This window comes from Castor canadensis, chromosome 4, assembly GCF_047511655.1.
Source record: "Castor canadensis chromosome 4, mCasCan1.hap1v2, whole genome shotgun sequence".
Taxonomy (NCBI): Eukaryota; Metazoa; Chordata; class Mammalia; order Rodentia; family Castoridae; genus Castor; species Castor canadensis.
Window position 1 is genome coordinate 68,152,451 of NC_133389.1, and position 16,162 is coordinate 68,168,612.

The window sequence follows — 16,162 nt, forward strand, 5'->3', positions numbered from 1 at the left end:
CAGTTCACCATCTTTATCCTGCCTCATTAACCAGAAAGTCCTCTCCAGAGGTTTCAAAGGAAGCAGTATTTAAATGCCATGTACAAGTAATTTTATTTTTACTTAATTTCACTAAAATTATACTTTATAAATAAAAGTAAAGTTTAAAAAAAATAACACACACACACACACACACACACACACATACACACACACACACACACACACATACACACACACACACACACACACGGGAGCAGGGAGCCAGAGGCTCACGCCTATAATCCTAGCTGCTCAGGAGGCAGAGATCAGAAGGATCGCAGTTTGAAGCCAGCCCAGGGAAATAGTTCCAGAGACCCTATCTATGAAGAACCCTTCAAAAAAAGGGCTGGTGGAGTAGCTCAAGGTGTAGGCCCTAAGTTCAAACCACAATACTACAAAAAAAAAAAAAAAGGAAAGAAAAGGGATGATAGTGATAGTTTAAGGATGTTCTTTTTGAAATAAAAAAACTATTTTAAATGGCCTGTGCTGATGGTTGCACATAGCTGTGAATATACTAAAAACCACCAAATCACACCCCTGAAGTGGGTGGAATGCATGGTATGTGAATTTCACTGCTGTAAAGCCACTGTTTTAATGGTAGTGGAATCTAGAAATAGCAGCCTTAGACAGCCCACAGCTTGCAAAGATTTTCACAGATCCCATCCTCACCTTAGTCCCCCACAGGCTGGGTGAGGGCCTTTACTACCACCACTACTACTGTGACTCAGAGGTTGGGTTATGCTAAACAGCACGTCAACAATAAATGGGACAGATGGTTTGCGGATTATAACCACATCTTGACTTTCTGATGGGATCCCCAAGACTGTGTCCTTCCCACTGTCTCACATTCGCTCCAGTTTCCTATTGTCCTGAAAGTGTATGAAACATTAGTTTTAGAAAGAGGATTTTAACACATCACTACGTGGCAACAGTAGTCAGGGGCAACAGTGTCAAGCTTTATTTAAATTAATACGATCTGAGGTGCACTGCAACATGGACCTTACTTTTTGTGAGTGAAAGAATTTTGGATAGAGTTATAGCTCTAATTAGTATAAGTCATTGCAAGACTTAACTTAAAAGCCAAGAACTGTTTACTAAGCAGTACTGGGAGCTGAAATTTTAGCATTTGTGACAATAACAAAATCAATATCCATATCAAGATCAACTTGTGCTGTTGTTATGTGAACTGTAGCTAGCAAAACAGCAGTAGCTATTCAGTCCTCCTTTACATGACTTACTTGAGTAACTCCTATCTTACATTTTCATAACTGTTTCCTATGAAGATACCCAATATAAATATATAAATGGGAAAGGTATAGTGAAAACAAAGAACATTTCAAGAACAAACCAGGAATGCCAGGGAGGCTGTCCACCCTTCCCTAGCTCTTCCTCTTCCTCCTCCCTCTTTCTGGCTCTCTTTTCTTTCTCAAGTAGAAAATGAGCAACAATGTTTCAGATGCAAAGTGTCTTCAGGGTGTCCCTCTCATGTTTTAAACTGTCCAGTTTTGAACCAGTTCTTGAAATTGACATCTTAGAGGTGCTAGGTTTTTTTATCTTCATAATACTCAAAATCTCACTTATGAGAATAAAATACTATAGTTTCCTCACCCCCCTATCTTCAGGGGATATGTTCTAAGAACTCCAGTGGATGTCTGAAACCATGGATAGTACCAAATTCTATTGACAGTATGTTTTTTCCCTATATATACACAACTTTGGTAAGGTTTAATTTATAAATTAGATACAGTAAGAGATTAATAATAATGAATAGATTATAACAATATATTGTATTAAAAGTAATTAAAACTTATAAATTGTTTATACTTTCCATTTAGTTATTTTCAGAGTATAGCTGACAGTAATTGAAACAGCAAATAAGGGGGTACTGCTATATTTCTCACAGACAGAATTACTGTAGTTTTCTCATAATTTATTTTTCTCCTTGGGTAAAAGAGCTTTGAGATTTAAGAGTTAGTGAGTACTCTACTTAAAATGTACCTAGACCAGTTACTTAATATCTCCAAACCTTCCTTTCCTCACCTTTAAAAAGAATATGAGAAAGTAACATAACACCATATATATGACTACTGCTAACATGGAAGGGATTGTAGGCAATGAAAGGAGCCCCCAGAAGCCACAGGACCTAGGCAAGGGTTCACTGGCCTTTGCATGTAGAGAAACGCTTATTGTTTCATGGCCAGGGTCATGGTCACTTCTCAGGGTTCAGTTAGGATGGGCACCACCCTACTTGTCTATGAAACATGCTGCCTGTGATGAGTTGTATATATTCCAACTTTGAACAGAGTAAGAAAGGAAACACTCACATTTTAAAGCAGAACAGAGGAAAGCCAGATAGTAACATGAGGCAGGCACCAGTAAAAAAAGGAGGCAGTGAACAGCACTGGGCGAACACAACCCAGCTTCAATTTTGTGATCCAAGATATTTAGACCTTACTGAGTGGTTAAATAGACTTAAACAAAAGAATGGCTTTGGAACATGGCCATGGCATTTTGCACCAAGGTGACCTCCTTGGAACATGCTCACCAGTTTTATTTACTTGGGCACAGGGTTGGGCTAAAACACAAACATCTGGAAAGGCTCTGAGCATCCTCTGGATATTTCTACTCTCACACAAAATGTCCTCCAAGAATGTAACATAACAAGTTGTCCTCAAACAAATTCTAGGGCAGAATATTTATTTTAATACTGTGTGGACTGTGTAAGATTCTATCAGTAAGACTTTTTTTTAAAGTCCATTCTTCTGAACATTGATAGTCGAGGAACATCAGATTTTATACATGCTTCCTGGGGAATGCAATATGTGAAAACAAATTCCTAGTCTATCAATTTCACCATGGTTCTCAATTAAGGCTATAATGCATTTAAGAATAAAACAGCCTGCTTGGCTGTAGCTGTTCTCTTTGCTTATATGGTAGACCAGCCACTTCCCGCCCTAGTTCTGATTCCTCTGGAACAGTTTTGCTGTCTGTACCACTCCCCTTCATTCCATTCCATGCTGGCCTGGCATGGTTCTCTTTTGTTCCATCCTAGTACTGCTAGGATGACTTCCATTCTTGACCCTGGTTTTCTGAATCATTCAGATTGACAAACTGATCAAGTTTGTTAGTGCATAACAGTACTAACTCTTGATAATGACCAGAGTCTGCATTTAGAAAAGGGGTCTCTGTAAAACACTAAGGTGGCTCAGAGGAACAGGGCCCTAAGCCTACAGAATAGGGGGCAGGGCATGCATGACACAAGGTCACACTCTGAAACTGTCCTCTCACTGCCATATTGGAGACAATATCAGAATTTCTAGAAGACCTTAAATATTAGGATAAAGAGTCTGGATGTGAGGAATGAGCTAATTATTTCTGTAAAGGACCAGAATGGATTAGGAGGAAGGAAATGTATTTGGTCAGAAGGTTTAGAGAAAGTCTAGGTCAGAGATTACAAGAACTACAGAAAGTAGGAAGCAAAGATGCAAAGAGAAACTGTAGGAAGACACTGCCAGGATGTGACAACTGACTGGAAATGGGAAGGCCAATGTGGGGACAAAAATCAAGAGGAAGTGAGGGGAGGTCACTATTGGCTGTTAACCCCAAATGTCAATGACTTCAATGGGAGGAACTTTACTTTGAAATCATGAGGCTTCCTTAACACTCGAAGGCATCATTTCCTTTCTTTCTTTTTATGGATAGACTTTAAAAAAAGAACAATTTGTGGTTTACAAAAAATGAGTGAAAAATTCAGCTCCCACATACCTGTACCTCTTCATATCCAATTTCCCCTATTTTTAACATTTTGCCCTAATATAGAATGTTACAATCAAGCCAATACTAACACATTCCCATCAACAAAATCCATAGCTCACATAGGGTTCTCTCTTTGTGTTATATGGGCATTGATAAATGTTTAATGACATGCATTCACCACTGTAGTGTCATACGGAGTAGGGCCCTAAAAATCCCGTGATACCATATCCATTTCTCCCTTCCCCCACCCCCTGCCTAGCAACCACTGATCTTTTCACTGTCTCCATTGTCTTGACTTTTCCAGAATGTTAAATAGTTGGAATGGTACTATATATGGCCTTTTAGATCAGCTTCTTTCATTTACCAATATGATTTAAGGTTATTCTGCATCGTTTTTTGTGGTTTGAAAGATATTTCTTTTTATTCTTGAATAATACTTCACTATATGGATGTATCCTTCTAATTTTTTATTTTAACATTTAAAAGACACAAAAGCACAAGTTTAAAAAAAGAACAATCCACTAACTATACTTCATCAAAAATTAAAAACTTCTAACTATGGTATACTAATAAAAATGTTTTAAAAAATTAAAAACTTCTGCCAGGCCTTATGGCATTTATCTTAAGTCCTAGCATTTGGTAGGCTGAGACAGGTGGACCACTTGAGCACAGAATCAAGACCAGGTCAGGCAACAAAGTGAGACCCCCCTCCACCCCCCCAATCTCCAAACTTTTGCTCTTGAAAAGGCAAGCTTGGGAGACAATATTTGAAAACCAGATATTTGATAAAGAATATATAATACATGCAAACTTTAGAATTCAACAATAGTACAAAATGGCTAAATTTGAACAGACAATTCATCAAGTAATATGGATTGCAAATAAGTCCATGAGAACATATTCAACATTGCTAGACTTCAGGAAAATGCAAAGTAAAACCACAATGAGATTCCACTATACTGTTATTAATGCCATTAGAATGGTTCAGATCTATAAATGGACTGTACCAAGTGCTGAGAAGGAAATGGAGCAACTGGAGCTCTCATGCATTGGTAGTGGTGATACAAAATGGTAAACTATTTGGAAAACTGTTTGGGAGTCTTTTGGAAAGTTATACATATTCCTACCAGATAAGTCAGTCATTCCTCTTGCTGGCATTTACCCACACAAAAACTTGTATAAGAATACTAACAACAACCTTACTGGTTATTACCAAAACCAGAAAACAACCCATAGTTTAGGCAAACAGATCAACACATTGTGGTTTACACATGAAACAGAATGCTACTCAACAAAAACAAAAACCAAGAACTTAGCAAAACCTACATTGTATTAAACTCTACAAAACAATTGATCTAATATCTTGAATGAAGAAAGCACATAAAGGAATAAGAAAGAAGGATGGACAAGGAATTTATTGATTTATTGCTTAAACTAAAAAAAAAGTAGCTAATCACAGCATGCAGAATTTATTTGCATCTTGATTTAAACAAAGTGTAAAATGTAATCAGACCATTTATAACAATTACAAGCCCTCTGGAAATTTGTCCACTGACTGGATATTTGATAATATTAAGTAATTGATAGAACAACAGTATCAGTGGCTAATCTGATAATACAATTGTCATTATGTAAAACACTACAGATTGAAAATATGTTCAGATGAAATTATCTAAATGTCTGAGACTGCTTCAAAATAATATAGGGTAGGAAAAGGCAGAATAGAGATGGAACAAGCTTGTGAACAGTGTTTGACATTTTCCATAAAAAAGGCTTTTCTGCAAAGACTTCTGTAATTTCACCATCATGAAATAACAACCACTGTTAACATTTACTATCCAAGGAAAGTCTTGAAGGAATGCACTATATTAAATATACTATATGATTTGTATTACATGAAATAAGGGTCTTAAAGAAACTGCTCTATAACTTTTGTGTCACATGTCAATAAATAGATATTTACATCATTGTCTTTAATCACTTAAAGTTTATGTGGTACACCATGATTTTTTAAAAACTATTTCCCAATTTTTGGACAGTTTAGTCATTTCCTGTTTTCCATGACCATGAATAATGCTACTATAAACTACTGTATGCAATGGCATGACACAGACTTATTGCCAAGAGTATGTCTGCCTTCTCACACTGGCCTCAGCTACAAGCCTCCCCAGGCCTCAGTTTCCTCACAAGACCACAACAGTGCCTTTTTCATAGGATGAATGGTGCAGCTATGAGGTAACACACATTATAATTGTTACAACAGTGGCACAAAGTAATAGCTTCATATATGTTAAACATCGTTATTACAGTTGGTCCACTGTATCTACCTGTTCCCCAAGTTTTGAGTTACAGTTGGTTAAATTCACAGGTCAAAAATTTAGTTAGGCTTATGCTGGTTGTGTCTGTACTGAACATACACAGACTCCTTCTTGTCATTATTTCCTAAACAATACAGTATAATAACTGTTTATGTAACACTTACTTTGCATTGGATATAAGCAATCTAGAGATGATGTAAACTATACAGAAGGATATATGTAGATGATATGCAAATATTATGGCATTTTATATAGGGGGCTTGAGCATCTGTAGATGTGGTATCCTTGGGGGTCCTGAAACAAATTCCCCATGGATATTGGGGAATGACTGTTGCGTTTTGCACACCTAACCAATCATTCTTTAGAACTGCTTGGGTAAAAGACAGGTTCATTTAGAGCTTTTGGTATCCAATTTGCTTATTTTCTACAATGACCTTATTTCACAGACATGTCCTATGATTGAATTTGCTGAATTAGGCTTTCTGGCAGCAAGGAAGTGGACAGTCTCTGTCCTTCCCTTGCTCCTTACATGATAACTCCATTAGACAGCTCATAGTACTATTATAAAATTTTCAAAGGTTTTTATTTTACTTTTACATTTTTTAACATGCCTAAGCCCAGCAACTACCTAAGGAATTATAAGAATTCAGTGGACTTAAAATAGCCAACCCACTATATAACAAATGATTAGAGAACAAGAACCCGTCAAGGTCTGAGTTTCCACTTCTTGTCTTTCATATAACGCCTTATTCTAATTCTTCCAAGCCCATATGCTTGGATAATTGTATTGACTCTAAAGAAAGAATTAGTTCTCATCTATTCTCAAATTAACAAGAAACAAACCAAAAACCTAGTCTAATGCTTTCAATATCTCCAATTGTAATTTTCAGGAGAAAGTCTTGCTTTCATCTTCTCTACAATCAACATTGAAATTTACCAGAACAAAGATTAATTTGCCTGCCTTCTGCCCCAAGCCAGATCTCTTTCTGCTGGGGCTGCAAAGAGAGCAAGTACACACGTGTCAAAATGATAGAACAAACCATTAGCAAGTTCACATTAAAGGCAGACACCACCAGGAAGACTCCATGAAGAACGAAGATTTGAACTGGACCTGGAATGAATGAGGTTTGCAAGGAGAGAGAAAGGAGTACCTAGTATAGAGCCAGAGTGACCAAATGTACAGAGGAGCAAATAAGGACAAACCTTGCCAAGGAACAGGAGCTCTCACAACTCTACAACCTGGTCTCCCTGGTTCTGATCTACAGGGAGGAGCAGAAAGAGTAGTATTTATGGAAGACCATCAAGATTTTTTTGTTTGAGGTTTTTAACACTGCAGTGGGTTAAACGGCAACTGAATATTCATTGCTTTTTCATATACCAAGTTAAAACTTCAAATGTAAAATCATTTTTATGGTCAGGAATGTTCTCATATTTCAACCCAAATAAAGAACCCAAGAAAGAAAAGAGAACAAACCTGGGTAGAAATGTACAGAAGAGAATTAGTCACCTGTAGCAGGATAAAGAAGGTCAAAAAATGTGACTTAGAAAAGGGTGCCTGGAGAAGCAGCAATCAATCAGAGGAGTGGACAGATTGTATTAGACCACCTAGGACAGAGTACAGGGGAGCTCCAGTCATCAAAAGATAAAGCATTTTAGTAAATAACTTGTAATGTATTCACTCATGTTTAGAAAACACATTTGTCTCACTTCTGATTTATGAACACTCTAGGGATATAAAAGAGAAACTGTCTTCACCCAAGTCAATGTGAATTAATTTTGTTTAAGCACACCTTTTATTTTCACTACTTGTTCTTGATTATTTTTTTTTTAACTCTATCTTTTCTCCCAGGCATATTTGTCTCTGGAACATTGCTTTGGGGAGCAGAGGAGTCAGCAACATCTAGCTCTATTTTAAGCTTGGGGAGGAGCATGTATAATACAAGTAGGAATGGAGAAAAGGAAATAAATGAAAAGAATGCTGTAATGTATTCAGGTGTACTTGGAATTCTTTTCTAAATTAACTTGTAATTAGGTTACAAAACCTAATTATGAAGAAATTTACCCAAAGGAGTAAAGAGGCAAGAGGAAAGCACCAGAGCTCACAAATACAGGAAGGTTAAGTAGGGAGGGAAGGAGAAAGATAGGTTGGTAGATAAAGATATATAGATAGACTACAAATGGATTGACAAAGATAGATGGATATAGAGAAATGGTAGGTGGATAGATGAAGAGAGATGGGTAGATGGATAAATAGAAATGATGGATGGAGAGATGGATGGATAAGAGATTCTGCCTTAGGTTAAGCATTTGCAAGCTTTCTTTACAGCACTAATAACTGTAACAACACAAAGAAATAATATTTTTTTATGTGAAGATGAGGTGATACAGGTACCCTAAGATTTGTATAGGAGTTACTTTGAAGACATTCTTACCTCATGCTTTAAGTAAAACATTTCTTTTCCTAAATGAAGCTGACTACCAGGATCTGAGGAATTAATTATTCAAAATCTCTACCACTGTGAGCCACAAAGGCCTCATATATGGGAAGGATTTATGCTGGCTCAACCATACAAAGAAATCTTTCAAGTTAAGATATTAATACTTGCTTCTTAGGCTTATTGTTTTTGAAGTTCTTACTTGACTTTCTATTTTAATACTGACTTTCATCAACCTTGGAGGCCCCTAGCTCATTCAGGAATCTAAGGTGAATTTAAGGCACACAAAGCACTAAGCTTTCCTTTGGCTGATCTCTGTGGTCTGCCTTCTGCTCAGGCCAGAGAGCTCATGCTGGGGAATGGGCTCTACAAAATGTTAAGTAGCTATACAAATGAGAGGCATTAATATAATCAGTATCAGGTTGTTCATTAAAACTTCTTATAAAAACAAAATGTTTTTTTTTTTCATTTTTTTCAGTACTTTGTTTTTTGTTTTTTTTCCTTTTATTATTCATATGTGCCTACAAGGCTTGGGTCATTTCTCACCTGTGCCCCTACCCACTCCTTTACCACCACTCCGCCCCCTCCCTCACCCCCTCACCCCCTCAATACCCAGCAGAAACTATTTTGCCCTTATTTCTAATTTTGTTGTAGAGAGAGTATAAGCAATAATAGGAAGGAACAAGGGTTTTTGCTGGTTGAGATAAGGATAGCTATACAGGGCATTGACTCACATTGATTTCCTGTGCATGTGTGTTACCTTCTAGGTTAATTCTTTTTGATCTAACCTTTTCTTTAGTTCCTGTTTCCCTTTTCCTATTGGCCTCAGTTGCTTTTAAGGTATCTGCTTTAGTTTCTCTGCATTAAGGGCAACAAATGCTAGCTAATTTTTTAGGTGTCTTACCTATCCTCACCCCTCCCTTGTGTGCTCTTGCTTTTATCATGTGCTCATAGTCCAATCCCATTGTTGTGTTTGCCCTTGATCTCATGTCCACATATGAGGGAGAACATATGATTTTTGGTCTTTTGGGCCAGGCTAACCTCACTCAGAATGATGTTCTCCAATTCCATCCATTTACCAGCAAATAATAACATTTTGTTCTTCTTCATGGCTGCATAAAATTCCATTGTGTATAGATACCACATTTTCTTTATCCATTTGTCAGTGGTGGGGCATCTTAGCTGTTTCCATAACTTGGCTATTGTGAATAGTGCCGCAATAAACATGGGTGTGCAGGTGCCTCTGGAGTAACCTGTGTCATAAGTCTTTTGGGTATATCCCCAAGAGTGGTATTGCTGGATCAAATGGTAGATCGATGTCTAGCTTTTTAAGTAGCCTCCAAATTTTTTTCCAGAGTGGTTGTACTAGTTTACATTCCCACCAACAGTGTAAGAGGGTTCCTTTTTCCCCGCATCCTCGCCAAAACCTGTTGTTGGTGGTGTTGCTGATGATGGCTATTCTAACAGGGGTGAGGTGGAATCTTAGTGTGGTTTTAGTTTGCATTTCCTTTATTGCTAGAGATGGTGAGCATTTTTTCATGTGTTTTTTGGCCATTTGAATTTCTTCTTTTGAGAAAGTTCTGTTTAGTTCACTTGCCCATTTCTTTATTGGTTCATTAGTTTTGGGAGAATTTAGTTTTTTAAGTTCCCTATATATTCTGGTTATCAGTCCTTTGTCTGATGTATAGTTGGCAAATATTTTCTCCCACTCTGTGGGTGTTCTCTTCAGTTTAGACACCATTTCTTTTGATGAACAGACGCTTTTTAGCTTTATGAGGTCCCATTTATCTATGCTATCTCTTAGTTGTTGTGCTGCTGGGGTTTTGTTGAGAAAGTTCTTACCTATACCTACTAACTCCAGAGTATTTCCTACTCTTTCCTGTATCAACTTTAGAGTTTGGGGTCTGATATTAAGATCCTTGATCCATTTTGAGTTAATGTTGGTATAGGGTGATATACATGGATCTAGTTTCAGTTTTTTGCAGACTGCTAACCAGTTTTGCCAGCAGTTTTTGTTGAAGAGGCTGCTATTTCTCCATCGTATATTTTTAGCTCCTTTGTCAAAGACAAGTTGGTTATAGTTGTGTGCCTTCATATCTGGGTCCTCTGTTCTGTTCCACTGGTCTTCATGTCTGTTTTTGTGCCAGTACCATGCTGTTTTTATTGTTATTGCTTTGTAATATAGTTTGAAGTCAGGTATTGTGATACCTCCTGCATTGTTCTTTTGACTGAGTATTGCCTGGCTATTCGTGGCCTCTTGTGTTTCCATATATATTTCACAGTAGATTTTTCAATCTCTTTAATTGAATGTCATTGGAATTTTGATGGGAATTGCATTAAACATGTAGATTACTTTTGGGAGTATCGACATTTTTCTAAAACAAAATGTTTAATAGTTGAACACACCGGAAAAGCCTAATGCTATCAGAATAGAATCTGATATGGGGAAATAATGGAGCACATGTAATGAGCTCAAGCAAACTCTGAGACATCCCCAGAGTTTCACTGGTACAGAGAGTACCTGCTCTCACGGTCCATCCCAGAAGGACCAAGCATGACTACATGAGGGGATCCAAATTACAGCCTTAACAAGCTAGAGGTCAATCACTCTGGTCAGCAAACTTGAGGACATTTTTCTGTACAAGTGTGAAATAGGAACAGAAAGAACTTCTGGAAGTAGAAGGCAAGGCAGTGAGGTCCCTGTGGCTATGGAGTGAGGCTCAGTGGTATTCTTTTGCACATTTCTTTTGCATACATTTGCAAAGTAGACATAACACAGGTTCTGAGTTGTGTTCCCCATGTCCAGTGAATTCTCTGTCAAGTCAGCAAACAAAAAAAATTCTCTGCTGTGGGTTTTCAGAATCCAAAGTAACAGACATGAACCAGTAAAATGGAAATCAGATCTGTTCCAAGAGGGAAGACCCCCTGGCCTTAGAGAGCTTATCAACCATGACCTCAGGTGGAAGAGAGCAAGCCTTAGTCTCCCTTCTGGAACTGTTCGGTGCTAAGATATCTGAGGACAGCTGCTAACTGATGAGGAGTACCCAAGACCTGTACTACCAGCATCTCTCGACCTCTCTGATTACACTCTAACGTACTTTAGGACCTAGGAGCAGCTCCAGACAGCTATCAGCTAGAACTTCTCTGGCAGGAGACGGAATAGAATGTTACAACTGGAGTTTATGTAGGTGAAATCTGGTGAGTTTAAAGTCTCATACACAGACAGATATGATAGTGTGGACATCAGTGGGGAAATGTCTTGTTGATAAGGTCATTTATTGAAAACCATTGTAAGAAAGTGAAGCATAACATGACTCAGAGCTGGGTACTCAGAGAGCTGTCCCCTTCCATGAATTAGCTTATCAGAAATAAAGGAATGTCTTTAAAACTGGACTCTCTGCCCAATTTCCAATTTCAGGTCACGTGAGAGACAGACATTACTTTTTGTGATGGTCATCTGGCAAAAGAAATTGCTAAAAGCTTCCCTTATTTTACTTGCCTACTCAGTTTAATGAGTGTCTTTGAACTTCTATACCACATCGTTGTCTATTTCATCTCTCCTCCCCTCAACATACGAACATGAAATGCTGTAGAACACAAAAGTTGTAAATAAATATAATTATAAATATAACTATAAAAATAAATTTTATTTTTGTAACTGGATTAATTCACTTTAGCTCACAAAACAGAATTATGGAAATTTAGAACTGAAAGGCATAATAGAGGTGAGTATTAACACATGCATAGTTGCAGGTTTTATATTCATAGCATCAGATAAATTCACACGGGAGATTCTACTTTGGAGCTCTACAATTTTATCCTTTGACTCTCTGAAGCATAAAAAATGCAAGCTAGGCTGAAAACAGAATTGCAGATACTTACTGATTCCTTGAAAGAGCTCCTCGATATTAATAGCATTCTTGGCACTTGTTTCAACTACGATGGCACCTATGGATTCAGCATATTCCTTAGCATCCTTCAGGGGAACTTCCCTGGAAAAGAGGTCAAACCCAGAGGAAATGAATGTTCATTTGTAAAACAGAAATATCCCTAAAGGTCCCAACAGCTCATGAAAAGCAACTCTTTTTCCCCCCTTATAAATAATAACTTATTATTTATTGGTATTGAAAACCTAATATAGGTGAGTATTAAAACATGATTTCTTGCAACCATGGAGACAAGATGTGCATACATAAACAGTGCTCCCCATCCCACAGAAGGAATAAATTCTAAGACAAGAGAATAAGTGATTATGACACCACGTTCTAGTTCTTAAGACAGGGTATGCTATGGTTTTTCTTGTCCCCTTCAAAAATCATGTTGAAACCATTCCCTCTAAAATCAGGAACTAGACAAGGATGCCCATTATCTCCACTTCTATTCAACATAGTACTGGAATTCCTAGCCAGAGCAATTAGGCAAGAAGAAGGAATAAAAGGAATACAAATAGGTAAAGAAACTGTCAAAATATTCCTATTTGCAGATGACATGATCCTATACTGTAAAGACCCAAAAAACTCTACTCAGAAGCTCTTAGACACCATCAATAGCTACAGCAAGATAGCAGGATATGAAATCGACATAGAAAAATCATTAGCATTTCTATACACTAATAATGAACAAACTGAAAAAGAATATAGGAAAATAATTCCATTTACAATAGCCTCAAAAACAATCAAATACCTAAGTGTAAACTTAACAAAAGATGTGAATGACCTGTACAAGGAAAACTATAAACTTCTGAAGAAAGAGACTGAGGAAGACTATAGAAAGTGAGCTCTCCCATGCTCATGGATTGGTAGAATCAACATAGTAAAAATGTCTATACTCCCAAAAGTAATCTACATGTTTAATGCAATTCCCATCAAAATTCCAATGACATTCATTAAAGAGATTGAAAAATCTACCGTGAAATTTATATGAAAACACAAGAGGCCATGAATAGCCAGGCAATACTCAGTCAAAAGAACAATGCAGGAGGTATCACAATACCTGACTTCAAACTATATTACAAAGCAATAACAATAAAAACAGCATGGTACTGGCACAAAAACAGACATGAAGACCAGTGGAACAGAACAGAGGACCCAGATATGAAGGCACACAACTATAACCAACTTGTCTTTGACAAAGGAGCTAAAAATATACGATGGAGAAATAGCAGCCTCTTCAACAAAAACTGCTGGCAAAACTGGTTAGCAGTCTGCAAAAAACTGAAACTAGATCCATGTATATCACCCTATACCAACATTAACTCAAAATGGACCAAGGATCTTAATATCAGACCCCAAACTCTAAAGTTGATACAGGAAAGAGTAGGAAATACTCTGGAGTTAGTAGGTATAGGTAAGAACTTTCTCAATGAAACCCCAGCAGCACAACAACTAAGAGATAGCATAGATAAATGGGACTTCATAAAACTAAAAAGCATCTGCTCATCAAAAGAAATGGTCTCTACACTGAAGAGACCACCCACAGAGTGGGAGAAAATATTTGCCAGCTACACATCAAAGGACTGATAACCAGAATATATAGGAAACTTAAAAAACTAAATTCTCCCAAAACTATTGAAACCAATAAAGAAATGGGCAAGTGAACTAAACAGAACTTTCTCAAAAGAAGAAATTCAAATGGCCAAAAAACACATGAAAAAATGCTCACCATCTCTAGCAATAAAGGAAATGCAAACTAAAACCACACTAAGATTCCACCTCACCCGTTAGAATAGCCATCATCAGCAACACCACCAACAACAGGTTTTGGCGAGGATGCGGGGAAAAAGGAACCCTCTTACACTGTTGGTGGGAATGTAAACTAGTACAACCACTCTGGAAAAAAATTTGGAGGCTACTCAAAAAGCTAAACATTGATCTACCATTTGATCCAGCAATACCACTCTTGGGGATATACCCAAAAGACTTATGACACAGGTTACTCCAGAGGCACCTGCACATCCATGTTTATTGCGGCACTATTCACAATAGCCAAGTTATGGAAACAGCCAAGATGCCCCACCACTGATGAATGGATAAAGAAAATGTGGTATCTATACACAATGGAATTTTATGCAGCCATGAAGAAGAACAAAATGTTATTATTTGCCGGTAAATGGATGGAATTGGAGAACATCATTCTGAGTGAGGTTAGCCTGGCCCAAAAGACCAAAAATCATATGTTCTCCCTCATATGTGGACATGAGATCAAGGGCAAACACAACAAGGGGATTGAACTTTGATCACAAGATAAAAGCGAGTGCACACAAGGGAGATATGAGGATAGGTAAGACACCTAAAAAATTAGCTAGCATTTGTTGCCCTTAATGCAGAGAAACTAAAGCAGATACCTTAAAAGCAACTGAGGCCAATAGGAGAAGGGGACCAGGAACTAGAGAAAAGGTTAGATCAAAAAGAATTAACCTAGAAGGCAACACACACTCACAGGAAATCAATGTGAGTCAACTCCCTGTACAGCTATCCTTATCTCAACTAGCAAAAACCCTTGTTCCTTCCTATTATTGTTTATACTCTCTCTACAACAAAATTAGAGATAAGGGCAAAATAGTTTCTGCCGGTTAGCAAGGGGGTGGGGGTAGAGGGAGGGGGCGGAGTGGGTGGTAAAGGAGGGGGTAGGGGCACAGGTGAGAAATGACCCAAGCATTGTATGCACATATGAATAATAAAAAAATAAAAATTAAAAAAAAATCACGTTGAAATTTAATTGTCATTATAAAAGTATTAAGAAATGTGACTTTTAAGAGACTACACAAAGGGCTCCACCCTCATAGGTGAGATTAATGCTTTTATAAAATGAGTTCAGCCCCCCTCCTTTGCCTGTTTTCTCTTCCACCTGTGAAAACAATGTGCCTCTCTCTTCCAGAGGACAAAGTGTTCAAGGCACCATCTTGGAATCAAAACCACCAAACTTGCTGATGCCTTGATATTGAACTTCCCAGCCTCCAGAACTGTGAGCCAATAAATTTCTGCTAAATTAACTAATCTGTGGTATATTGCTATAGCAGCACAAAACAAACTAAGGCAGGCTGGCTTCAATTTTCCCTTTTAATAACAGACTCAAAAAACAGCAGCAACAGGCTGGTGGAGAGGCTCAAGTGGTAGAGCCCTTGCCTAGCAAGCATGAGTCTCTGAGTTCAAACCCCAATACCACCAAAAAAACCCCAAAACCAAAAAACCAGCAGCTACATTTTTAGCGTGTATGCATGCACAAGCTCTCCTGAGAAATTTCATATGCAGCACTCCCTCCATATCCACAGGTTCTGCATCCACAGATTCAATCAACTGTGGATTAAATATATTTGAAAAAATTGTGCCTATACTGAACATGTGCAGACTTTTCCCTTGACATAATTCCCTAAGTAATGCAGTAAAAACAACTATTTACATAGCATTGACATTGTATTAGGTATTATGAGTGACTTAGAGATAATTTAAAGTATCCAGGAGGATGTGTGTTGGTTCTATGCAAATACTGCACCATTTTCTGTAAAGGGCTTGAGCACCTTGCAGATTTTGCTATCTATGGTGGATCCTAGAACCAAGTCCCCAAGATACTGAGAGACAACTGTATCATCTTTCACAAACCAGAGAAAACTATGTGATTGTGAGGAGATACGAC

General features: G+C 37.7%; 1 protein-coding gene across 2 annotated transcripts in view; it reads right to left on the reverse strand.

The window, feature by feature from the left end:
* Rab31 (RAB31, member RAS oncogene family) overlaps positions 1 to 16,162 on the reverse strand; it is a 136,723-nt gene that overhangs the window by 3,868 nt on the left and 116,693 nt on the right. Inside the window, exons 6-7 of one of the 2 annotated variants that reach the window (XM_020186819.2) lie at positions 12,413 to 12,522; positions 9,191 to 12,117 (exon numbers count right to left, since the gene is read on the reverse strand). In XM_020186819.2, coding sequence (XP_020042408.1) covers positions 12,077 to 12,117; positions 12,413 to 12,522 — 151 coding nt within the window. In that variant the 3' untranslated portion in view covers positions 9,191 to 12,076. Of the gene's footprint in view, positions 1 to 9,190; positions 12,118 to 12,412; positions 12,523 to 16,162 lie in introns of those variants that run through there. The other variant, XM_020186817.2, reaches the window with a different exon arrangement.